The following is a 25,608-nucleotide window of genomic DNA, read 5'->3' as shown; positions in this document are numbered from 1 at the left end:
ATGGTTGGACTTGATCTAAGAGATCTTTTCCAACTTAGTCATTCTATGATTTGTGATTCTGCCCTACTCCTCTCTTGGGAGACGTCATCTTGAGTACTGTGTCCAGTTCTGGAATCTTCAACATAAGAAGGATGTAGAACTGTTGAAATGGGTCGAGAGGAGGGTTACAAGGACAATCAGAAAAATGGCACAGCTCCCATACAAGGACAGGCTGAGAGAGTTGGGGTTGTTCAGACTAGAGAAGGCTCTGAGGAGATCTTACAGCAATCTTCCAGGACCTGAAGGGACTACAAAAAAGCTGGGGAGGGACAAAGGCTTGTAGTGATAGGACTAGGGGCAATGGGTATAAACTGAAAAGGGGCAGATATAGGCTTGACATAAGGAAGAATTCCTTCACCATGCGGGCGGTGAGGCACTGGCACAGGTTGCCCAGGGAAGCTGTGGCTGCCCCATCCCTGGAAGTGTTCAAGGTCAGGCTCGATGACGCCTTGGACAGCCTGATCTGGTGGGAGGTGTCGCTGCCCATGGGGGTCGGAACTGGATGATCTTTAAGGTCCCTTCCAAGCCAAACTATTCTATGATTCTATGATCCCTCCGCACTGCCACGGATCAGACGGCCACGCCGTCTCTGATACACGCCAAGAAGCCGCTGGCCTCTTTGGCAACCGCTGTCTCACGTCACCCCTGCCGCCCACCGGCACCCGCAGCCCTCCCCCTCCCACCCACCACTCTCGAGGCTGCAGACACCGCCTCGGCCCCCGTTTCCGGCTCCGCGCGGCGCACGCGCGCACGGCGGGGCGGGGCGGGGCCCCCTACGTCCGGGTGAGAGGGCGGTGCCGGCCGGGCGGAGGAGCCGCTTCCGGCGCGCGCGAGGGGCGCCGCTCGGGGCCGCGCGCCGTCCCGCCAAGCCCCGCGTGAGTCCGCGGCGCGCGAGCAGGGTCCGGCGGGGGGCGGGGCGCCGGCCGGGGGCGCGCGTTCCCCCTCGGGCACCCGGAGGGGCCCAAGCGGCGGTGACCGCTGCCCGCAGCCTCAGGGGCCACAAGCACCGCATGGCTTCTGCCACTCAGCCCGTAGTCCCGAGCGCGGCTCTGCTGCGGGTGAACGGCCGGGTGGGGTGGAGGAGAAGGCGTCTGAGGAGCGGCCCGAGCCGCTCGGTCGGTTCTGCCTGGAGCAGAGGAGACCGAGGGGCGACCTTGTCGCAGCTCGCTGCTTCCTCTTGGGGGGAGGAGGAGGAGCTGGCGCTGAGCTCTGCTCGCTGGCGGCCAATGACGGAATCCGAGGGGCGGTGGGAAGATGTGCCGGGGGAGGGTCAGGGTGGGTACTGGGGAAAGGTGCTTCCCCCGGAGGGTGGAGGAGGGCTGGAACAGCCCCGCAGGGGAGCTGTGGCTGCCCCTTTCCTGGAGGTGTTCAAGGCCAGGTTGGATGGGGCCTTGGGCAGCCTGATCCAGTGGGATATCCCTGCCCATGGCAGGGGGTTTGGAACTGGATGATCTTTGATGTCCCTTCCAACCCGAACCATTCTGTGATTCTGTATTCCAGAAGCATTTGGACAGTGCCCTCAGACACATAGTGTGAGTGTTGGGGTTGTCTTATGGATGTTGTTTCATGCACGTTGGACTCGATGATTTTTGTGGGTCTTTTCCAACTCGGGATGTTCTGTGATTCTATGTTTTGTCTCCATGAAGCGCTTGCGCGTACAGTGTGTGACGCTGAGAGTGCCTGTCTGCTGAGACATGAGTGAGGTGTCTTAACAGCCGGTGCATCACTTGCCTGGCCTAGGCACATAAGGGAGAGCTGGCGCTGCACATAAATACCGGTCAGCTTAAATGGTGACTCTCGTGTCACGCAGTTTGGTTTTGTTTCTTTAGCAGAATTGAAAGTAAACACCCCCAATATAACTCCCACAAATACATAATATTTCCCTGCCCTGTTGCTCTTATGACTTCTAAATGCTTGAGTTAAAGTTGTTCCAAAAAACTTTCTCAAATATTTGAATCCCTGTATTGCACTTATTGGGTAAATATTGATATGCAGAGTATTAGTGATTGTCATCTATCATTTGGCTGCTTCTTTGTATACCATATAATGGTAAAAAAAACATTTGCTTACGGTTCATGATCAGCTGCATCTATGTGTTCTTATGCTGAATTCGAGTGCTTCATTCCCTGTATTGTGAACCTTGTTGTGGAATGTTTGAAATAAGAAACGTACTTCACTGTAAAAACTTATTACTTTTCCTTGAGATGCAAAATGCTATATCCTGTGTAGTATAATTTTTCTAAAATAAAAATGGAGGGGAGCAAATAAAAATCTGTTTTTCAATATAAATTAATACTTATTGTGAAATGTAAAGAGTGCATAGTATTTTTATTTAGTGTCTTGCCCAGAAAGGAGATAAAACTAGCTCACAATCACAATTCCTTTAATTTAGGGTAATATTTTCTAGATAATTTGTATTTTTAAACCAGGAGTTTAAAAGATACCTAGTATTTCTTGTTGCCTAATTTAGCTTTCATTTTTTTTATTTTAATGTAGGCAAAAGGATACATGTTCACTTCAAGTAGAAAGGAGCATGTTCCCCAATTCATCCAACATGGGTTGTCCACCCTTCCTGCCAAAACATCAACAACAGAATAATTTCTTCAATAAGTCTCCTCTTAACACACCACCTAATCTTCTCTCTCACCAGCAAATTATTGATGCTCAGTTTAGTTTTCAGAATGCAGCGTAAGTACAGTAAGATTTGATAGTGGGAATTGGGTTGAAAAAGAGAATTAATAGTCTTGAGAGAGGTATTTCTGTTTATGAAAGATGTTTTTCACTGTTTTTAACATTAAACTGTATTAAACTGTACAAAATAAGGTGTCACATATGAAACAACTGTATAGTTTCTGTTGGTGACCTGCAGATTTTAATGCTCTCTTGCATTGTGCGTAACGTGCGAGAGATGTTGTCGCACTGGTTAGACTTAATGCACAGTTTAGTTTTGAAGATCTTCAGTTGTACTCCTCTACTGAAGAAGACAGGGGAGGAGGTGAGAAGGGGAAGAAATATTTATTCCTGGGACTAGATTTGGAGATGCTATAGTGTTCTTGATGCTTCTAAGTTTAACAGTAGCTTAATTTATTTGATAATCTCTTACTACACGTGAGCTTTGAAGAATGACCATCTTCTATTTTTTAATGAAAAGTGTTATTAAATATGGAAAGATGTTTTCATTTTGGATTGAAAAGACAGATATATTGCTTTAGAAAAAAAATGCCAGGACTTGCTGAGCTTCATAGTCACTTAAGAAAAACTGCCAACTCTTAGAAAGCATTTTAGTTGTCGTGTGAATAACAATTACGGACTGTAGTCTCTCCAGGGCTCGCTTGAGTGGGGATCTTACAGCTGTTCCAGCTGTTAAACTGCAAACAATGACTTATGGAAATGGCAGTCTAGCACAAACGCCTGATGCCTCCATACCATTCCGAGGAAGAAAGTAAGTTCTTTGTGTGCATATGATTAATTCTGACAATTTCTTGTGCAACTTGAATTTTGTTAGGAATTGCAAGAGTACTGAACAAAGTGGGTTTTTGATGAAACAGGCCATGTTAACGCTTTTCGAAGCATTCATATAACTGCTTTTGACAATTTTTTGTACTCTTGAATGACTCTTTCAATAGCTGTGGCTTACAGAACTGTGGCTTAAGTGCTTTGTTTTAGGATTGTAATGCATTGTAGATGGTGTGTGCCTGACTGTAAGAGGGTTTATGTCAATTAACTGAATATTCTCTTTCTGTTAATTTGTCAAGTTAAGAGTAAGACTTGATGTTTTCTGCGAATGGTGATGGTTTTCTGATGACACATTAGATGTTCCTCCTGGTTTTATTAATTATGTGATGCTTTACTTTTAAAATACAACGTGCTAACTTCAAACATATGTAAGTTATTATTTTTAAGAGGAATTTCATGAAAACTTGGTTTTTCTGCTTTTCAAATAACTGAGCTTACTTGAATATACTTAACTTCTTCTGTTACATCAGATGCAACAAAGTATAGGAGTGAAATAGAGGGATTTCAGATGAATATATGGTTTTATTTTCTTTTAACATTCTAGAATAGAACCACTGATTATCACTTCAGGAATAGTAGTTTATATGTGTTTGTAATAATTCTGTGAATCTGCTGATAGAAGGGAAGCTTTATGTAATCTGCTCGCAAAACCGCTTCCTTTGTGCTATTTCTCTTCCAGGTTTAACAGACAAGAAAATAGGTACAATTAAGCATATGATATCAAGTTATAGTTGAGTACGTAGCTATAAGATCAGCTAAAGAAGTTCCTGGTTTCATGTGACATGCATGTTTTCCTGTTGACCAGTCTGATTTATGGAAAGCTATGCTGTGTTAGGAGAGTGCAGTTAACTAGTTAATCCTTAGATCCCGAGTTGGCTCTTAAGATATTTTTCTGAACATGAGTTCATGCAAGATTTTCTCTGTCAAAATAGGTTGAAACAGCATGATGTTTTGATTTAACCTTACATTATGTGGGAGATGTCCCTGCCCATGGAAGGAGAGTTGGAACTACATGATCTTTAGGGTCCCTTCCAACCCAAACTATTCTGTGATTCTGTGATGATGGGTTTCTTTAAGATTATGGCTAGGTAATATATCAGAACTTCTCTCAGGCTTGAATACTGAAATGATGACTGGAGGTCTCTTCAGTTCATTTTTATTGTCGATAATACTGTCTGTCCTGGCCCCCAAACTACTTTGATGCCAGGTTTTCTGACTACAAGAAATGACTGTGGTTTTATTAATAGTTTATTCATTGATACATATGAACATTTGATTTCGTGCTTTTTAATTAAAAAATATGTGAGTACCCCAAACTGGCTAACTTTATGGAACACTTGATGTTCAAACAAAACGTGAATATCCTCTTCTTATTCTTTGCTATGAATGGACACCTTTCAGTACAACATTTTCTTAAAGAAGAGTTCAGGTGCCTAGGGGCTCTCTGTAAGATCACTATATCTCTTCAAATATACTTAAATTCCTGTGATAACTGACCTAATGAGGAGATACAGACTGGTGTTTGAAAATGAGATGTTATTTTTATGACCTGTGTAGCTTAATGCAAGCGTTAGCTTGATTTCTGAAATGAATAGTGTTTCTTTTTTGCATAGATTACACAGTTTACTGTCTACATCACCTAAGACACAGACAAATGCAACGTTTGAATGGCTATTGTGATGAGCTGGGTTTTTTTTCTCCCCTCTCCACTACTAAACTTATTTTATTCATCAGTGGGTATTCAGAACTCACAAAACTTCTTGCTGTACTTATGTTGATTTAAAAGAAAAATACCCTTATGTAGTCTGTGTATCTCTTAAAAAAAAAAATCTTGTCGCCAGAATAATATGACCAACTTTCTGAGCTGTCCTGTTTAACTGACCTTGCCGCTCAGGTTTCAGTTGGTTAACATAGACACTCTTGTAAAGCAGTTGCATCAATTCACTTCAAGGGTAGCTGTACTCTTGCAGTTGTGTGTTCTTTTCTCATTCCAGGTTTATTTCACCTAATATCTAGGATGGGCATGCTGTTTGTTTTGTAGAATACTTGCTGTTAGTGTAATAGTCACTAACTAAGCATTGGAATTTGTGATTTGTAGCAATTGTCTTTTGATCACAGGACCTTGCTAACTAGAGGAATTTCTCTCTTCCCTCTTCTCTTTTGTTTTTTTTTTTTTTCCCCAATTTTTAGGAGAGTAGGAGAACATAGAGTTCCGCAAGATGTCAAACGGCAGCGGTTTCATTCCCAACAGTCTGAAACACCTGTAGTTAAGCAAGCAGTGCCTTTACCAGAAGAACGTAGATTCTCTTTCCCAGGATCAATTCAATCTCTGCACCCTCGTGCGCATTGCACGGCGGATATAACCGGCTGTGTCCCTCCATTGCAAGATACTTCTTTTCCAGACCATATAGAAACCAGTCTCCCTGTGGCCAAAGATAAGGTACTATATTTCTACACCTGTGCTTTGCTTCTGCTGCCTCAGTAGACAGAATCCAACAGTGCTACGGGAGACCATGAAAATTTCTGCAAGGTTCTTTGATAGTGTAGTGGGGTCTCCATCACTGAGCTGCTATTAGAAGGAATATCAATAAACATAGCCACTGCTATGGTTCTGTATAGCTTCTTTAGGTGTTTTGGGGTTTGGAGCATTTTTGAGGGGTAGGGATTTACTTGTGATATTTGGTTGCCCTACTAATGTCAGGAAACCTATATGTCTGCGCCGGGGAGTGGAAATTGGAGGGATGGTCCACTTGTCACATAATTATGAGGTTGAATGAATCCTGATGAAATAAAGCCACCCTAGTAATGTCAGAGAAGCCCATTCTGAATAAATACAGTATTGGACTGCTGAAGGTGTCCCATGCCTCTCTTCAGAAGGCATAAAACTTACTGTCCTAGATGTTCCAGAATATAGAAGAGGGTGTCTTCTGTAGATGGACAGTGGAGTTAGAACTCTGGGTTTTTCTCTTTTTTAATTTTAAAAAAATAAAGCAAGTGGCAAATCAGTCTTCATACTTAATCTGCACCAACATGAAGGAAGATTTTTTTTTTTTAGCCTGTTGATTATACCATATAACAGTGTTGTGAAAGAGAAACAGTTAGTACTTTCTTTCACCAAACATCTGACTATTTCTTTAATATTTTTTGTGGCCTAAAAAGAAGAAAGCTAACTGAAATAAATTTTAGTTGTTTTTTTTTTCCCCTTCCTGTTACTGGTAGGCAAACTGTTGATGTTAAAATCAGCAGAATATATCTCTGCTCTTTCCCTGAAAGGCTACGGATACTGATGAGGCAAAATTATGTTCTGCGGATAAACAGAAACAGATTGAATTATGTGTTCTATTATAACAGATTGAATAAATTTATGTTTAAAAACTATGTGGAAATTTATTTCAGAATTATCTAATGTGAATTCAAGTGCAGTAAAACTCACGACAATGGGAATAGATTGCGTGAAGTGATGCTTGACTTGTTTGGGTTTTTTAAATGCAGTCTTCTGTGTTTCATGTATTGCATCTCTGACGGGAAAGGATGTTCACTTCTGTGTATCTTTATTCTTTGAATGTGTGTGTCAAGTTAAGTAAGCAGGTTTTGGAGATGTTTCGCGCATGTCAGCAACAGACCTGTGATTTGAACAGAAAAGAACTCTGCAGAACAGAACTCCAGAGAGAAATTCAGCGAATTTTTCCACGTATGTTGTGAATTTAATTACTTCATCTCAGCTTGAATGTTCTTCAGGTTTATGGTTTTTCCTTCCTAGTAAATTATAATACATCACATCAGTTTTTATCCTGCGGCTCTTCTGTTACAGAGAGCAGACTTTTTTTGGTTGGGTCCTCACTGAATGGGTTTGGCACTCGTAGCAGTGATGGTGACCTGTGCCTCGTTGTTAAAGAAGAACCAGTAAGTAGTTTAAAACACACGTAGTTAAAACAAAGTCTGTTTTTAAAAGGTATGTGCTTTTATCGGGCTGAATTCCAAAGTAAATCAAAAGGATTTCACCTCTTGTTTCTTAAGGACATATTTTTGCACTCATCATAGCTATGAACTGTGTGCACAATATTGTTACAAATATTAATCTGATAAACCCTTAAACCCAACAAAACATGCAAAAAGTAAGCATTGCCTCCGCTCAGTAAGCACAGCGAAACAGAGAAGTAAATTACCTAGAATAACGAATGGAGTTGTTTAGAGAACTTTAACACACTTTGTGAATGTCTGGTAGTAACTTTGCATATTGAATACGAGTTGTGCTGTCTTTCAGTTTCTTGCTGCACTGAATGTATAAGTAGGCTGCAGAATGTGTTGGTATATATGTTCGTGTCTTATTCTGAGAATTAATTCTATTTGAAAACTAGAGCATGCTTACCTGGAACATCTAAATGAGAGATATCAACCTTTTTCTTTAATTTTAATACCATATTTCAGGTAAATCAGAAGACTGAAGCAAGACACATACTCAGCTTAGTCCAAAAACTCTTCAGTACTAAACTTTGTAAGTTCATGGCTACAGTGAGGTGGTAAGATTATTGGCAATTCTGGAAGAAGTATTGATGCACAGTTGTAACAAATTTATGTAGTTGTATCTTTTCTAGCTTCTAATCACAGTATTGCTTGGAAAAAAAGCTATGAATAGTTAGTAATTTTACTTATCTTTGGGTGGATGGATATTAATTAGAAAAGACAGTTGCCTTGCAAACCAGTGGACTTCAAAAATGGGTATCTAGTATCTAAGATGACTTTTGAATTGTGGACCACAGTTGGGCAGGGGGAAAGTAGTTTTCTCTAAGGGAAACTTCTGTTAGTGAACCCTGACTACTCTTTTAGGTTGGAGTGCCTTCATAGGGACAATATTCTAAGCATTTGTAAAATAAGATGTCACCTACAGTGGACTCTGTAGAACTGAAATAAGCTGAAGCTCAAATAAATTTAATCCACTTCCCAGGATTCCACACTAATATAAAAATCACAGTTAACTGTATATAAAGCATAAAAGGGATAGCACTTGAAGTTCTGAGAATCAGTTACCTAGAAGTAACTGATATTTCGGGGGGAGCCTTGATTCCAGTAGGATAATTAACTTGGGTGCCTAGTGAAGGAGATATTAAACGTTGACCATACCAGCACATATAGGAGAACAAGGTCAATTCATAGTTCGTATAAGTTGTTTGGACTCCTTTCAGATGAAGAATTCCCATGGGCAGTTCTTGTCTTAAACATGAAAGCCTCCTACTTCAAAGAGGCTTTTGTACCATCTTTTGAATTATAAAAGACCCTGTCATTTATTTATATCAATGACTGTGTCCCTTTGCCTCATATTTGTGATATATTCCTTTATGCCACTGCTTATATTACTATTCTGAACAATCTTACAATGGTAAAAGGAGCAAACCTTAAATTTAAATGCAGACTTGAAGATTTCTTTACTGGCAAGTGTGTATACCCAGATTTCAACAGTTTACTGAAGAGAGACTTGATGGATCCATCACAGAATAGACATCTGAGATTTAATGGCTTGTTACTATTGTATACTGGTGCTTGCATAAAGGGTCCAGAACTTAGTCTGGGTTTGCCTAGGATGCAAGTCATTCCAGTGCTTCTGAGAAGCACAGTGATAAAATAGTTGTGTTGTCAAAGATCAAAAAAGGAACATCTAAATAAACTATCACCCCTTTATTTTGGTTTTTTTTTTTTTGTTTCCCAAGAAGTTATGTTCTGTGACAGAGCTTCAAACAAAATCAAGTTTATTTGTCAAGAGAATGCAAGTATCAGACATGGGGGTCATGTTGAAGCAACCCCTGAAAGTGCTGTCTGTGCCATTGCTCATTTGTCATGCTTCGCTAATTCTGCTTTCCTAATCCTTGGTTATCTTGCAAGTTCCTTTGATCAGGTTATATCATCAAAATGTTCTTTGAAAGATGAGGCAGGACAAAACACTGCTGATATTACTGCTCCCATCAAACTCTTTTAGTTGTGGTATGTAGACTTCTTAGATCATCTCTTCATGATTTTAAAATCACTATGGACATGTATTCCTATACCTACCTGTCTGTCCTTGCTCTTGTGTGTGATTGTTCTGCGGGTAGAGCTGGCAGATAAAAGTTGTTTGAAATGTTCACCTGGTTCAAAATGAAAAGGCTTTGCCATATGTGTCTTCCCATTTGGATTTAGTTCATTTACAGGCTGTAGCACAACTATGCTGAAGTTTGGTACTTCTTAAAGAAGGGGGTTGCCAAGTTTTTTTGATTAAAGCTTATTTAGGCAAATATAATCGCTGTCATCCAGAATGTCAAAATGTTAAGTGTTAAAATTTGTCTATACCAACATTCTTTAAGAATTGCAATTTCATTCCAACAGAATTGTTTTGGGTTTTTTTGCATATGCTTTTTAACAGCCTAAACGACATGAATCTTCTGGACAGTCCAAAGTTATTATTCCAAAATAAGGACTATAAGAAGAGTATGATTCTTTTTTTATTTCACCTTAATTCCATGATTCTTTTATAAAATTAGGAAGCATTCCAAGTGCTGATTACGTCAGTCTCTTTCACAATTTGTCTTTGTTCTAGGTAACTGATTCTCAGAACTTCAAGTGCTATCCCTTTTATGCTTTATATACAGTTAACTGTGATTGTTATATTAGTGTTTCATTCTAGGAGGTTTGGGAAGTGGATTAAATTTATTTGAGTTTCAGCTTATTTCAGTTTTAGTCTTAGAAAAGTGTGAGCAAGGAATTTAAGCCCATCAGATTTGAAGTTTAGAACAGAGGCTTTTCTGTGTTGTTATTCTCATCTAGAATACTGACTGAAATAAAGATGTATTCTTTTTTTGAATAGTCTAGTCAGAGTAAAGTAGGAAAAAGCTTCTGATATTTATTCATTGCTTTTGTGGGACGTGTTAGTCTAAAAGGCATGCATTATGTTTCTCCTGGAGTACACTGATGTAAGGATAGCAGAAATATATCATCTGTTTTGAAGACAAGCAGAGTATGTGTAACTTTTTGACTTATTTGTTAGTATACCTGCACATATCTGTGTTTTACAGTATTGGCTAACATTCCCAGAACTGTACACTTAAGCCAATGTCTTTCAGAAGTGTGAAACATGAAATATGAATTTGGGGTGATAACTGCTACAGCATATTGAAGAAAGTGTAATCCGAACCATTGAGAGTAAAAGTCAAACTGTATACTCCCTTCAGATTCTTCTAGGCAGTATTCATTTGAGAAACAGCTTAGCAGTGATGGGTTTACTGGTGTTTACTGTCTCACTAAATAACAAAGAGCTTGGTTTTGCTTAGTTACACAAACTAAGGTGCAGTAGTATTGAGATTAGGATATCACTGTGGACTCTGCTTGATGGTTGTCTAGTCAGGAATGTGCAACAGCTAGGACAAGAAACTGAACTTGAACTCAAGTGAATGACCTTGAAGGACAATGCGAGTGGGTGAGCGAATTCCAAACATGAACAATTAATTCATCCTGTGGTGGGTTGTACCCTCCTAGATTCTTCATGACTCTGGATTCAGACTTCTGTGTCACTCAGTTCCTCTTACTATAGTATAACCCTGCCAGTGAGGGCAATTACTGTAGTAAAACCCTGCCGGTGAGAGCAGGCTGCATGTGCAGGATGCCAAAGATCTTTCTGGCATATACGATGTTTGGGATTAATATTTTGTATAATTTCTTGCTCTTGTATTCTTTAGATGAAAAGAGAGATTTAAGCTGTTTGATCTGAAGTTCTGCATGAATAAGTTATTTACAAGAAGGTGCTTAGTCTTCTTTGAAGTGGTTATGGGTTGGCTTTTTTTTTCACTAGTTTATGGGATTTTTTTTCACTACAGCTGAAATGGCATTTGTGACTTTTTTCCTAGATATGCCCAAAATTCCACAGCAGCTCTGTGGAATTCTTTACGTGTATTTTGGTGTAGCCTCTCTGATCTTATCTTCAAGGTCAGATAGTCAGTTTCCTAAGGCGCTTACTCAATGCGTATGTATTTCAGAATGCCAGGTACTGTGTTTGTGACTGTTTCTTCCCTTCTATGTATGACAATCTAATGTACAGTAGAGATTCTATTAACCCTGTCATCAGTTTGAGCCAAGGAAGAGGGTACCAGCAGCAAGTTACTGCCTTCTGATATGCTCTTTGCATGTTTCACTCTGGGAAACAGATTTGTATTATGTTTTGGGATTTATTTTTTTTCTTAGCCAACTAAATGGGCACAAGCCTCCATCAAGTGTTGGGGGGCGTTTACAGACAAGGATGTGTTTGGAAGTGGATTGGCACTAGAATGAATTCAGTTAACTTCTGAAGGGCACTTGAGAAAGGTTATGGAGAGGAAAGTTGAACTGTTATGGCACACAAATAGATACCCACCATTGTCTACCACGTGCTGATGTGTTGAGCATCTTTGTCTTAAATTTAGTAGTGAAGAGAAAGGAGGCAGAACTCTACATGCTTATGGTTTTGCTTTAAGAATATTCTGGGATGTTGGAGGAGGATTGCTTGGACGTATCTGCAGGTGCAGCTAGGAAGAGGGGACGCTTATGTAGGTTTTACTAGATGGCATTTTCAGTCAGTGTGGATTGGAGTTCTGCAAGATTCTTCCTTGAAAATTCATACTTTAGTAGGTTTAGGGGTTTTTTTTTGAGTATCGGTCTGTGTGTTGCTTAGGATTATACAACGTATTCAAGCGTAGGCAAAGGAGTACCTCAAATTAAATCTGTCTAGATGTATGTATCCTTAAAATGGCTTTCTGAAAGCCTAAAAAAACCCCAAACCCAAAATATAGTTTATTAAGTATTGCACAATAGAGTTTTACCAGACCTGATGTTGTCATCCAAATGCAATGAAGATGGCACTGCTTAATTGAGGTTGCTATCCGAACTGATAGAAAAGCCTCTTTCTCCCCGCCAAGAAGTGGAGGACAGCTTTTATTTAAGGTTAATTTTAGTCTGTATTACTTCTAGCATTTTCATACTTATTTATGGTAATTTGAAGTTAACATATAAAGCAAGGGGGAAAAGTATGATATTATATATGGGCAAATTCTGGTGGTCCTAGATTTTGGAACAGAAGACATTATTGAAATGCTGCTTTTGCCTAAATTCGTATCATGTAACCTGTTGGTTCTACTCTTCTTTGTCTCTTCCATTACTTTCTTGGGTGCGCTTCTCATTCAGTGTTATGAGCAACTACTAAATATAGTCTGAGATATCACCAAGAATAAGGAAAGCACAGATAATGACTGACACAACAGTTTTGGGGAGCTGACTGCAGAGCTGCATTGGTGATACTTTGATTCTGGCAGAGCTAATTGTGCCTGGATTTGGAAGGTCTGGCCTTGAGCCTGTTTGTCTATGCTGTGTGAATAATCATATGAGGTGCAGTCCTATGATTGTATATTTATTGCATGTCCTACCATCATTAAAGCAAAAGGCAAAAAAAGCTTATCCCATCTTTGATAGAAAAAGATGTCTTGTTTTCAGTAAACGTTTGCTAGGAAATGCATTTCTTGATATGTACTTTATCAGACAGACAGTTTTTAAAGGAAGTTTCAAGCGTGATCACTGCATAGCAAGTTATGTTAATATTGTTGATCAGTAAAATACATAATTTCAACTGTAAGCAAACCAGACATGATCAAAAAGTATGGAGCTGATCACATTTCTACAGTGTAGTGCTGGGCTGTAGTATCTGGCCATCCTAAATGGATGTGTTCTTGCACCCTTCATTTGAACGTTAGTTTTTACTGTTTAGGATTTCTATCACAGGTACTGCTCAGTGAAAGTATTGTAGAACTGCCTTCCCTAAGCTCAAAATTTTTGATTATATTTCCCACAGAAAAATAATCCACGAATGTTTTTCCTAATGTTTAGTGCATGTTTTTTCCATGCAGTTTCCTAGATTGCATTTTTTATGAAGTTTGCTAGAGGTTACTTAGTTTAGCACAACCCTCCTGAGAATATTTTTGCTAAATTTAATAAGCTACTATTTGCTATAAATCAATCAATGTGACTCCACTATAGGATCTTGTTTTAAGATCAGCATCTTACATGAAATTTAATAGTAGATTTTTCTCTCTTTCAGCAACCTACATTGAGCGACCTCATCTGATTCGAGCAAAAGTGCCAATAGTGAAGTTCAGGGATAAAGTCAGGCAAGTATTATGCTCAACATAATTTTTTTAGGTTCTGCCAGGGGAAGGTAGTCTATACGTTGATGACTGGCCATGTGAGCAATCCTTCTGAAGTCATGCTTTATATGTTTGTGTTGTACTGTAGCTGTTTTGCAGTTTTGTACAGCTAGTGTGCAGTGGCAGTCGGCTTACTTCCTTGGTGGCCTGGAACACCTCTTGTGGTGGAGATGCTGTTTAGTTTCTGCAATCTGCATTAGTAGCAGCATTTATTTCTGTGGGTTATCTTCAGCTGACAAGTGGTTCATGACAGAAAAACAGCGGTTGAAAGAAAACTGTTGTGAAAGATAATTTTGCTTGCGGTGTAAACCTAACTACTGAGCTGCTTAAGGACTAATTCACAGCATTTACACTGTATAAACAACACTGAAACAATCCAGTTTTTGTGATGAAATTTTCTTCATTAAAATTTTTTTGTTTATTTTACAAGAGTATATTGTGCTGTCTTCTAGGGAGATATTCTGTGTTTAACAAAGTAGTATTCCATCTTCTATTCAGTGTTAGGTACTATTCTGTGACCTTTTTTTAGAAGAGAATGTAACTGGAGAGAAGTGGAGACATTGTATGTTACTGTATTCATTGTATCTTCATTATGAAGACGTGAAAGTGAATAATCAAGTGGGATATTTTAGGACAGAGAACAATGTATTTCTTATTGTCTGTGATAAAAGTGTCTGACAGAGGGGGAAAAAAAATGTGGAAAACACTCAGATTGGTTGGCAGTCTGTGCAATGTTCAAATCTTCCTTTATTATCTTCCTGCTTAGATTTTGTAAGGTTTCTGTGTATCCACTTCCTGTAATAATATGGCTTGATTATTTTTGTAAGTAGGACTTTGAACAACTATCTTGTATCGATCTTATTCTGCCTGTATGCTTCTAAAGTTTTGCAAACCTGTCTGTCTTTTAAAAACACGAGCGCTCTTCTCTGGCCCCTCTTTATAAAAGCATATCACAATGTGCTTTTATCACAGTATACTTTTATCAGGGCCTCTGCTATGATAAAACTGACTGTCATGTTTACAATTTGAACTGTGTCATCTATTTAAGCTTTTCTTGCATCTGAAATTATATAACACTTGTGAGGGTGCTTTTTTTCATTTACACTATATCCCATATTTGCTATGTATTCTTGCCTGCCTTTTAAAAACGTGAATAATTTCTATCTAGTAGCTTTATTCTGTAACTGCACATCTCCCATTCTTCCTGAAAGTATTAAACTCATCAAGCTATAATTTGTGTTAAATAGCTTAGCTGCATACAACAATGCTAGTCTTTTTCATAGATACACTAAATGTTAAATTCCTGGGACAAGTATTGGATAAGTAATAGCATTACAGGAAGAATATTATTTCTAATTTGAAATCAGAAAATAAACTTTAAAAAGAAATCTGATGTATGGAAGTGATTATGTTGGAAGGTTGAAATCTTTTTGTTAAGCATTTATAGTCGGTATGACGGTCACTTGCAAAGAACAGTAACAGTCATGGTATTCCTATACCTTACAGACAGGATTTAAAGAATTCTGTATTTCCTACTAAATAAAACTATAATTTTCTTAGACTAGAAGCTGCCTGTTAAATTTTTCAGAGAACAAAACCGGTACTGTTCACCATCTGGTTTCCTGGTTTTTTTTCTGGGGGGGAAGAGAATAGCATGGAGTAATGACATGACTTGGGCTGGGTTTTGTGTTTATTTTTTAGGGTTTTTTTTCTCTTTCCAGTTATTTTTCTCTTATATAACCTGTCACCTCCACCCATGTTTTGTCTTTTTAATTAAACAATTTGTCGCTTTCTAGTCTTTTATTTGCCTCTGTCTTTTGTAGGCTCATGTGTATACTTATATGGATACTCATTTATTTTTTTCTGAAGAAGTTTTGAAAAATGGATTGGGTAGGGCACTAAGCTCCTTCTAGCCTAGCACAGAAACTAAACATGACAAGCTTCATGTGAAAGTAATTTTACTTGATGTGCAGTGGCTGGGAGAGAATAGTAGCATTCAGTGGGAGATAGCTCTGCATCTGGATCCTGGTGTGTTGCCGATAGTCCATACATACCTGAAAACTGCCATTTCCTACTTCCTTCTGAGTAGCACTGTAATAACAAGCTAATATCCATTGCACTTAAACTTAGATCTAGGCTTTTATAGTCTTCCCAGGAAGCAATTCCGATACTGGCTATGCTACTAGACAAGCCTTTGATTGGTTAACAAGATTTCTGTGCTACAGAGGATGCAAAGGCTTCCTCTTCTGTTACACTTGATGTACAGTTGATTCTTCCTCTCCTTTAGTGCTTTTGTTAGAGCTTGAATCCCAGCAATACAAAACCGTTTTCACTTGCTATAACTACAGCTATTAAAAGTGCATATTGGAGTACAAAATAACTATAATAGAACTTGCTTATCAGCAGCTGGTAAATAGTGATCTTGTCAGTGAGGGTTAATTGGAATTACACATGTAGCTTCACACATTTCTTTGTTATATTTCCACATACAACTAATATTCTTACTGGGGTTTGTGCTTATTTTTATAACTGTCAAGCAGTAGCTCAAGCTAATTTATTTCCTGTACTATTGTGTACTATGCTTTTAAAGCATCTAGAAAATCATGCTCAATATTAGTTCAGGTTTAAGATTATGTAATATTTTTGTTGTAAAGCATGTTTTAATGTAGTTAATTATGTCAAAACCCTTTTGTAGGCATTAAATTAATGTGTTTTATCCAGTTTAATAAATTCCAGGTCCATGTTCCCAAACAATGACTAGAGAAAATCCAAAGAAGTATTCAGGGAAACAAATGCTATGTGATGGAGACTTGGATATATAAAATGGAAATAGCTGTACATTGCGGATAGCTACTTCTTTGTCAATAACAGGCTTTTCTTGTTGCAAGTCACAGTGTTGGCTATAGCTTATTACTTATTAATTTAATGTTATTTCTTCAGTACTGGGAATAGTTAAGCTCTTTATGTGGTATGTAATTCAAACTTTGGAGTAGGGCCTGACATAGATAAAGCAGGTAGTAATTTTTGTATTGTTCTTGTTTGCTGTTAACAGTATGAAAATGTTATTAAAACTATCATCATAAAACATGCAATATTTACTAATAAATAGTTTTCCTTTCAAAGTGCTTGCTGATTATTTTTGACCACCATTGTAGAAAAGAGACTTTTACATTTTGACCTCTTCCGGTTCTCCTCAGTTTATTGGCATGATTTCCTAAACTGATACCTCAGAGAATCCTTTTGTCATCAATAGCTGACCATAGTAAATTAAAGTCTCTCTGGGAGAAATATTAATTATATCAAATATGTTTGGGATTTTTATTGTTGTCCTAGGGTCTAAATTTGGATCTACATGTATTTTCTATGTAAAACAACAATTATTTTTTATAACAGCAGAATTCAAGTCTACTAGCAATTCGAGTACTAGAAACAAAAAGGAGCAGAAATCGCAGTGTTAAAACTGTGTTTGAAGAAAGTTGCTAGACTATTATCTTAAAGTTAAGTTTCTCTACCTCTGTCACTAAATAAGTAATAAATATTCTGAAGTGGAATATCATCATGCTTGATTCTTTTTCTTTTCTCCTCTCCAATAGCTGTGTGGAGTTTGACTTGAATGTAAACAATGTTGTAGGAATAAGAAATACATTCCTTCTGAGAACCTATGCATATGGTAAGTTTTTAATGTATTTTCTTATTCATATAAACTTTGGCTTTAACATTTCTATTTTCGTAGACTACTAACATTCAGTTGAATATGTTAGGTTATTATATATATAATTGCCTAACAAGCTATATTGGGTAGCTCTAGGATAACTTGTTACTCTAAATGTATGGAAAAAACTGATATGTCGGCTAGGTGTTGAATGTTGTAATATTCAGAATATACTTTTAAGGTCCCCATATCTGCTACAAGGACTGCTTCAGTATTCTGAACATATAGCTTTGTTATACCAGTTCTTATCTAGTGATATTATCTCCAGTTTATTTTATTCCTTACAGCCATTGATAGGCATGTGTGGCTGATAGCTAGCTGTGTCCATATGCTGTTATTCTTTCAACTGAAAATCCAAAATACTGCTGCAGATCTTACACTAACTCAAGACTTTGCATTTTAGGGAGAGATTGTGAAACAGACTTCTGAAGGGGAAGTAATAAGAACTGCACTCTTAGTGCTTAACTAAAGTTTTCTTAATTAACATCACAATGTCATTTGGCAGATAAATACGAAAGGAGTGGACCTCAGGCTAATTCTTCTAATTTAGGATGATTTTTCCTTTGTGGTTCCTCCTTTAGTACCTTCTTCAGTTCTTGCATACAGGAATTCCTTTCTACTTAGGCGAGGAAGTTATCTGTAGAAGTTACTTTTACTAATTAATTTTCACTAATATTTTAGTCAGAGTAGTTTCAGTGTTCCATATTCATGTTTCCAGGAGAGTCTAAACCTTGTCCTGGATCAGCTGATTAGCTATAATTTCTTCATACATCCAGGAAGATGTATGCCTGGGGAAGAATTTCCCTCCAAGCTTAAAAAGGTTAGGGAAATACTCCGTCGTTCACCCTTGTAGGTGAGGGGTCACTTCAGCAGGTCTAACGTTGATATAGTTGTTCCTAACATCTGCCACTGACTTCCCTTATTCCTCTCAGTAAGTTGCTGTAGGGTGGACAAGAGTCTAGATGTGAAAAAAAAAAGTGGAAGTGGTCCTAGTGTCCTTTCTTTTCTTCTGTTCTGCCATGGTGCTCACTTTCATATGTCTAGCAGAATAAACTTTGTCTCCTGATGCAGGACAGATATTATTTTCTTGAGGTCAACGACTGAGTATTTAAGGGAAACTTGTGATTGAAAATATTATCTCTTCAATGTGCTAGACTTCCATAAATACGCAAGCTGTGTCAAGCATTGTCTAGTCGTCTGAACCAAAAGACTCTTGGGTGATATAAGGCAGTCAAAAGTGGGAACTTTTATCCGAATGTCTCTTCACATCTAGAAGTCACAACAACCGGGATGGATAGCATTAAAAGTATTAGCTTGGTCACTTAAATTTGTGGTTGAAGGGCTTTGCTCTGCATGAGAGAAAAAACCCAATAGAATCATAGAATCACTAGGTTGGAAAAGACATCTTAAATTGAGTTGAACCATTCTGATCTGCCACTCAACCATGTCCCTGAGCAATATGCCTACTATGTGGAAGATGTATGGGTCTCTTTGCTCTCTTAGAGAAATAAAATCCTCAGGCAAACAGAGACTGGTTATGTTAGTGAGAATGATTACAAAAAAAAATAAATCATAAATACTTCTGTGGATGCTCTTGTGGTTTTTTGGTTTTTTTTTTTAATCAGCTCTTCTATATTGGTGCATAGATGCTGCAGTAAACATCAAAAATTATATGGCAAAGTGAAGCAGAATGTCCACAAAAAGTGTAGGTAGATAAGGAGAGCTAGAATCTGAAGTGTATGCTCTTGTGTTATTGGTTGTTTGCGAAAGAAGGCTTGTCTGTAATTAAATCAGCAATTGATGGCGGTTATGTTTTAATTAGCGGAAGCTGGACCTTTGAGCAAATGATATTATTGAGCATTTTCTTGAGGGGTTGTCTTGTTGGCTGGTGAAAAAGTATCAGGAAAAGTTTACTGGCCATGTTGCACGCTGACTTTATTACATAGCTATTGCAGGCGCTAGCAGATGAAACCTTGTCTTACTAAGATAAACTAAAGAGAGATCTTTTCTACAATGACACACACACAGAATCCTATTTGGAATTTGAGCCTATTTGCATTCTGCTGACATGGAAAAATCCTGTTTCAGTTAATACATGTTCATATGATGTCTGTACAGTAATTCTGCATCTGACAGTTACTGTACTAAAGGTCATATTTATTTTAGTTCAGCCACTGGTCAGTAATGCTGGGAATGAGGTGACCGGTGCTAAGGAGTTTTGTTGTTTCTAAGAGGCTCTTTTAGATCTAGGACATGGATGCAGAGAAAAAGAGTACCACTTACAGGGCATGTGTGCTGAACTGCTGTAAACAGGTTGTGAGAAAATGGGATTTTTGGAATAACGGAGAGTACCCCAGCTGGTGCTGTTGTAGGATGTCTGTTGTCCTGGGTGAAGTAATTGTCTGTTGAAATATTCCTGTCCTGATGTGCAGAATACAAAACTTTGCACAATGTTGTCAGATTAGAAAAGATACTCCAGAACTTACAAGGTATTGTAAAGCCATTATAAGGCACTTGACTGAGCTCATGATGTGCTTCCACATATCTGCAAGTAATAAATAAAGTATGCTGCAAGGTCTCTGGGAGGTGGTGATGAGTGACATCTCCCTACGATGTGTTAGTACCTTAATTAGAAAGCTAGCTGTATTCCTCAGAAATTCACAAGATCATACCTCGAAGATGACTGTTTTCATGTCTTTCCTCATGAAAACCATGTGTGATGATTTAATTGGATGTTGTATCTAACATCTCATCTACATAAAAAGCTGTTGAGGACAAGGCAATTTTAAAAATAATGGTAGTATGCAGGGCTTACTGCTTCCATGGATTTTGAGGAAAATTTAAGAATTAGCTCTGTACCCTCTAATCTGGAGAATTCTTTTCCTTGCCCTCAAATTTTATGTAATAAGAAAAAAATAGATATGGTCTGTGCTGGCAACAGGTGAGTGCAGTGATAATTAATACAATAAGTTGGGGAGAACTTAAAAGTAGAATGTGACACTGCTACATTGGCTGATGCATCCGTTTTGCCTTATCTGCAAGTTACCTGGCGCACTACTTGTAATGTGTTTGTGGATCTACTCAACTACTCAAAATACTTTTTTCAAATGCAATTTTTTTTTTTTATAAGATGAGTAGTATTTGTGGAATAACTAAGTAAATGCTATGAAATGGTTGCAAAAGGTAACCTTAGAATACAAGAGTATCATGTTGATCAAGAAGAGGCAAACATTGATTCTTGTCTAGTTAAATGTGTTTTTTTTGATATGTATTTATTTTACTTGCAGTTGAGAATCGAGTTCGTCCATTAGTACTCGTTGTTAAGAAGTGGGCGAGTTTTCATGGTATAAATGATGCCAGCCGTGGTACTTTGAGCAGCTACAGTCTGGTATTGATGGTTTTGCACTATTTACAGAGTAAGTATGTTTTTTACTTGTTAAAACTGTCCCTTTTAAATTCATATTTGTGTAGTTTTCCTCTTTAATAAAATTAAACATCAGCAGGAGTCATCTTCCACAAAAAAATCTGAAAATAAAGTGGATTTGCTCCATTTCCTTAGTGCTGCATCTTTCTTTAACAAGTGGACCTCTTCTCTAGAGGCAGAGTTACCAGGTTTAATAAAGTTAAAAAAAGAAAAACCCATGTATCTGCAGGACACTGTGTAACTATAAAATAAATTCAAGCACTAGTTAACAGAATCTGTGGTTTAACAAAGGGGAAAACCTAGAGGTAATAATTTCAGTGGGTGTGCTTACTTTATAGTTCGGGGTTTTGTTTTGAGGGGGAAGGATTATCATCTAAGAAATTGTTTAGCTCAGTGTGAGTTACTTGGTTATTGGGGCAGAAGTGGCTTCAGAAAGGAAGAAAAGGAACCCATGAAGTGCACATCTGGTGCAACAGCATGCCTGTAGAAGTATTTTCTTAATTCCTGTCAGTTCACATATAGACTGTATATTTTGCTGCTTATCTTCATTTTGTATGCCTTTCTATGCCTTTGTTTTGTTTTTTTTTTTTTTTTTAATTGTACTGATTATTCTTGTTATAATAACGACACCTGGTTCTTAACATTTTATGACATATCTATGGACAAACTGCATAGGCTCTCATTTTAGACTTTTCCCCTTTGTCAGTTTCTGTGGGTTTAATTTTTTTTAATTTTTTTAATCGGGTAGAAAGCATGTTTAGCTCCTCTGACAAATTATTTGGCCTGGAATGTAGATACGTGCTGTAGAGTGGGTAGCCAACTAGTTTTTTGTATCAAGATCATGCTATACCCACTCTGTACTAGCTGGCTTTTTATGATATTTGACTCAAGCTGGTGGCTTTCTTTCAGTTGAACAGTATTTGTAGTAGAGGACCTAGGAGGGCATTTTGTGTATTTGGGATCCATTTGGCTGGGTTGCTTCTGGGTTCTTTGATTCCCATGTGTTCTTCTTGTTAATGTACCAATCATGAGGACAGTAGTATATAAAGTCATCTATACAGTGACTATGTGGAGGCTTTTTTCCCCTTATATGTACTATGGTGGAATTCCATAGATTTCTTTGTTTTTATTAAAAGAAAATAAAATTAAGCTAATGTCACACCTCTGAAACTGTAGTGTAGGTGACTGAGTACTTCGATGGAGGTATTGGTGCATACTAGGAAGGAGGAGATGAAACGATACTGAACTCAAAAATGTCAAAGTGATTATTAGATACAAGACTGAAAATGTTGGGAACTACTGGATATGAAAACTCCTATGCAAAGGTGAAGCATAAGCCAGAGAGAAGAAAAAGTATCTTACAGGACCTAGCAGTTAGTGACTGTCTTTAGCGGTGACTTGATAAGCGTGTGATAGTGTTACACTTTTAATGAAAATAGGCCTTTTCACTTGGAAATTTATTCTCCAAATCTATTTAATTGTATTGGAGTTACTCTGGAGACTTATATTTGGTGCTCTGTAATGTCATGGGTAGCCAATTACTGAGCTGTATGTAAAAGTAAGGCATGAAAGGGAAGAGAGTAGGAGTCACGAGGAAGCGTAGGCTTGCCAGAATGTTAACAGCCCTGCAAGCATGAGGGCATTTGCTTTAGCCATTTGTGACAGCTGCCACAGCTGTCTAAGGAAGGGGGGAAAAAGTTCAAATAATCCTTTTCAGGCAAAATTGATTAGTCAGCTGCCTGGGAAGGATCAGCGGTCTGCAGACCAAAGAACAGCCTGATATCTGTGCTTCTTCAGCCTTTTCTGCTGAAAAAGGCTGAAATGTGGCTCTGGACATGTATCCAGCAACCAGCTGTTTAGATTCTAATGTTCAATGGATCTCAAGGAAAATTTAAGAATTAGCTCTGTACCCTCTAATCTGGAGAATTCTTACTCATGCATATTTCAACCTTTTTTATTCTTGTTTCACTTCTGCTACATGCATGTGGTGCTGCTGAAAGTAGATTGTGCCCTAGTCAAAGAATTTCTAAAAGATGTTAACTGGGAAGGGGAAAAAGATAAAAATAAAAGATTTCTTTAGCACTAGTAGTGTCCCTGTCTTCACTAGGCAAATTTCTTTCCTTTACGCTTAATGTGGCTTGAGTTTATTTTTTAGATACATTATTGTTTTGTACAGGAACTTTCCTCCGTGTTAGAGCTCCAACTGTTTTGTATAGTAAGAAAAACAAAAGTCATGTGGTGAATGCTAGCGGTAGATGGTGACTAGTCCCCTTAACTGCATCCACCTGATATAGCATACAAACCCAGATAAAATCTTGATTGCTTGTCTTGCTCAGCTTTTGTTGCATTTTGGTTTGGCAGAGGACTGGAAATTATCCAAGATGTTGCAGAAATAAGATGCTCTTGCATATTTCTAAACACCCACAAACAAAATAAAAATAGTATTAAAACAGCTGTGATCATTTTCTTGGCAATCCTGCTGGTTAATTCATTATACTCATTTAAGATATCCCAAACATGTTCTGAGAATTCTGCTGTTCCAAGTCTTAGTCCCTATGGAAAAAGGATTCCGTAACATCCTATCCCATGAGACCTTGACTGAAGGATAAATTGAGTCACAAGTCAAAGTCCTGTGTGCTGAATTTAATTACCGTTCCCCCTAGTAAATTATGTAGACGAATGTTTTTTTTAAAAAACCAACATGCTGAAGGCATGATGTTAAAGCTTTAGTATGAAGAGAGCTCTAACAGTTCTGTAGCTGCTCTAAGGCTTGAGTGGGATGTGAATACTCAGGGTTTTTTCTTATCTGTAGGACCGTGTAACCTGAGAGATAAGTTTTGTTGCCCTGTGATTTGTATTGAGCAATAGGGGCTCTCCCCATCCATGGTTTTCATAAAAATTACAATTGTTTAGTTCGTTTTGCATTCACCAGTACTGTTAACGTCTTCATAATGTTTATAACCTGTTTGCTATTCAGCAGACCAGCTAACAGTGTTAGACTGTATTTATGTATTTTATGGAGATTTTGCTAGTAATGCCTACTAAGTCTGTTGGGCTTTCTCTCTTTAGGTTACTTTTGGGAACTCAGTATGTAGTACTTTGCAGCTGAAGAATGTACTTTTGCAGTATCTGGAGACTTCCTGTGCTGTGATAGAATTGTGTGTTATTAGATGTAGGGTGGGAAAAAAAGAGAGTGAAGGTCTGATTTTTCATTTAGGGAACCCAGATAACTTTCTCATAGCCATGAATTAATATGAATTTTAAAAGTGAAGTCATACCCAGCTACTGTAGAATTTTTCATGTCTTCTACAAATAGTAGTATCTTAGCAACTGCTTCCCTTAGACTGATTAACTCCTTAAACTACTCTATACAAAACATAGTAATAGAAAGATATCTCATGCGTTTTGTAAAATAAAAGTTAAAGTGAAGTTCTTGATAGATGTTTTTAAGATGGAATTTCAGTCCAGCCGTTTGATATTGTTGATATCGTTTCCTGTTAATTACATGAATGACAGCAACTTTGAACTTTTTTTTTATAGCCCTACCTGAACCCATCCTTCCATCCCTCCAAAAAAATTACCCAGTAAGTGTTTTTTATTAATTTACTACATTGTATATATGTGTGAAGCTGCTTATCTAAAATATGTGAGTTTTTAAATATCTTTAAGGGATTAAGTTAAACGCAGTCTGTAAGCCTGTTCATTTATGCACTAAACTTGAATGTGTGAAAGGTTATTTGCTGCTTTTGATCATTTATTTAGTGAAAACTGTCTGCTAAATGAGATTATTTCACACACAGGTGGAAATTAGTGCTAATGAGAGCTACTGACATGAATCTCTTTATGCTGGTGTGAAAATATCCCCGTGTCATCTGTAACTTTCCAATTCTTATTTCTTAATATGTTAAGGAGTGGGTTTTTTTCTGTTGGGCTGAGGTGTTTTAGACTTCCATGCCTTCCCATACCTGTTGAGTTGCCTGATGTTATTGGGTGCAGAGAATGAATGAAATACATTTACCAAGGAGCCTTTTGAGACCTCTCAAAATTGAGCCTCAGTCCAATGAGAAAGCGCATCTTTTTGGGACTCTGCTATTATGTCAGATCATACTCTTCTTTCCAGAGACCTCTGTGAATCGGGGTGTTTTGATCCTATGCAGAATTAGGACTGTAATTGGTGAGACTTAATCTAAGGAGGATTACATAGTAATAAGAAAAAGCCTCATAAATATTTTTCTGGGGACAAAAGAGCTATTGCTGAATAGTTCCGTGCTGTAACTTTACAGAAATTCCTTAAGACTTCCCCCTTCACTTTTTTCTTGTGTCACTTTTTAAATTTTTATTTATTCATGGTTGCCGTAGTTTGGTGTCACTGTCTATGTATGTTTTTACTGTTGCTTTTAATTGCGCTGAGGTAGTATGAGAAAGCAATTCTTTCTTCTGCATATTTTTCCTATAATGCTGAAGTGGGAATAGTTGATGACACTGCACATCGCAGAGAGAAAATACTGGGGTGTCAGCCATGTTGGATAATTAGGATAACTGAGATGCAGAAAAAAGCTTTGAGCTGTACTACACTGCAATTTTATGTTGATTTGTAGCATATTTTTCTATTTTGTAGCATACCTATGCTAACTTTCTACGGGCTTCATTTTTTCTCCTCTGATTTTTTTATTTTACTGTACTGTATACCTTCTCTTTTCTTTATTGTTAGTGCTGAAATGCAT

At 37.9% G+C, this 25,608-nt stretch overlaps 1 protein-coding gene across 4 annotated transcripts in view; it reads left to right on the top strand.

The window, feature by feature from the left end:
- The first annotated feature begins 813 nt into the window (after positions 1 to 813).
- The window catches only part of TENT2 (terminal nucleotidyltransferase 2), a 48,827-nt gene continuing 24,032 nt past the window's right edge, over positions 814 to 25,608 (top strand). Inside the window, exons 1-12 of one of the 4 annotated variants that reach the window (XM_054053888.1) lie at positions 833 to 914; positions 1,540 to 1,571; positions 2,536 to 2,727; positions 3,356 to 3,481; positions 5,746 to 5,995; positions 7,132 to 7,246; positions 7,367 to 7,458; positions 7,984 to 8,050; positions 13,643 to 13,712; positions 17,342 to 17,418; positions 20,748 to 20,876; positions 24,425 to 24,468. In XM_054053888.1, coding sequence (XP_053909863.1) covers positions 2,573 to 2,727; positions 3,356 to 3,481; positions 5,746 to 5,995; positions 7,132 to 7,246; positions 7,367 to 7,458; positions 7,984 to 8,050; positions 13,643 to 13,712; positions 17,342 to 17,418; positions 20,748 to 20,876; positions 24,425 to 24,468 — 1,125 coding nt within the window. In that variant the 5' untranslated portion in view covers positions 833 to 914; positions 1,540 to 1,571; positions 2,536 to 2,572. Of the gene's footprint in view, positions 915 to 1,539; positions 1,572 to 2,535; positions 2,728 to 3,355; positions 3,482 to 5,745; positions 5,996 to 7,131; positions 7,247 to 7,366; positions 7,459 to 7,983; positions 8,051 to 13,642; positions 13,713 to 17,341; positions 17,419 to 20,747; positions 20,877 to 24,424; positions 24,469 to 25,608 lie in introns of those variants that run through there. The other 3 variants (XM_054053887.1, XM_054053886.1, XR_008447710.1) reach the window with 3 other exon arrangements.

This window comes from Cuculus canorus, chromosome Z (assembly GCF_017976375.1).
Source record: "Cuculus canorus isolate bCucCan1 chromosome Z, bCucCan1.pri, whole genome shotgun sequence".
NCBI lineage: Eukaryota > Metazoa > Chordata > Aves > Cuculiformes > Cuculidae > Cuculus > Cuculus canorus.
This window is presented reverse-complemented; position numbering and strand designations above follow the sequence as displayed.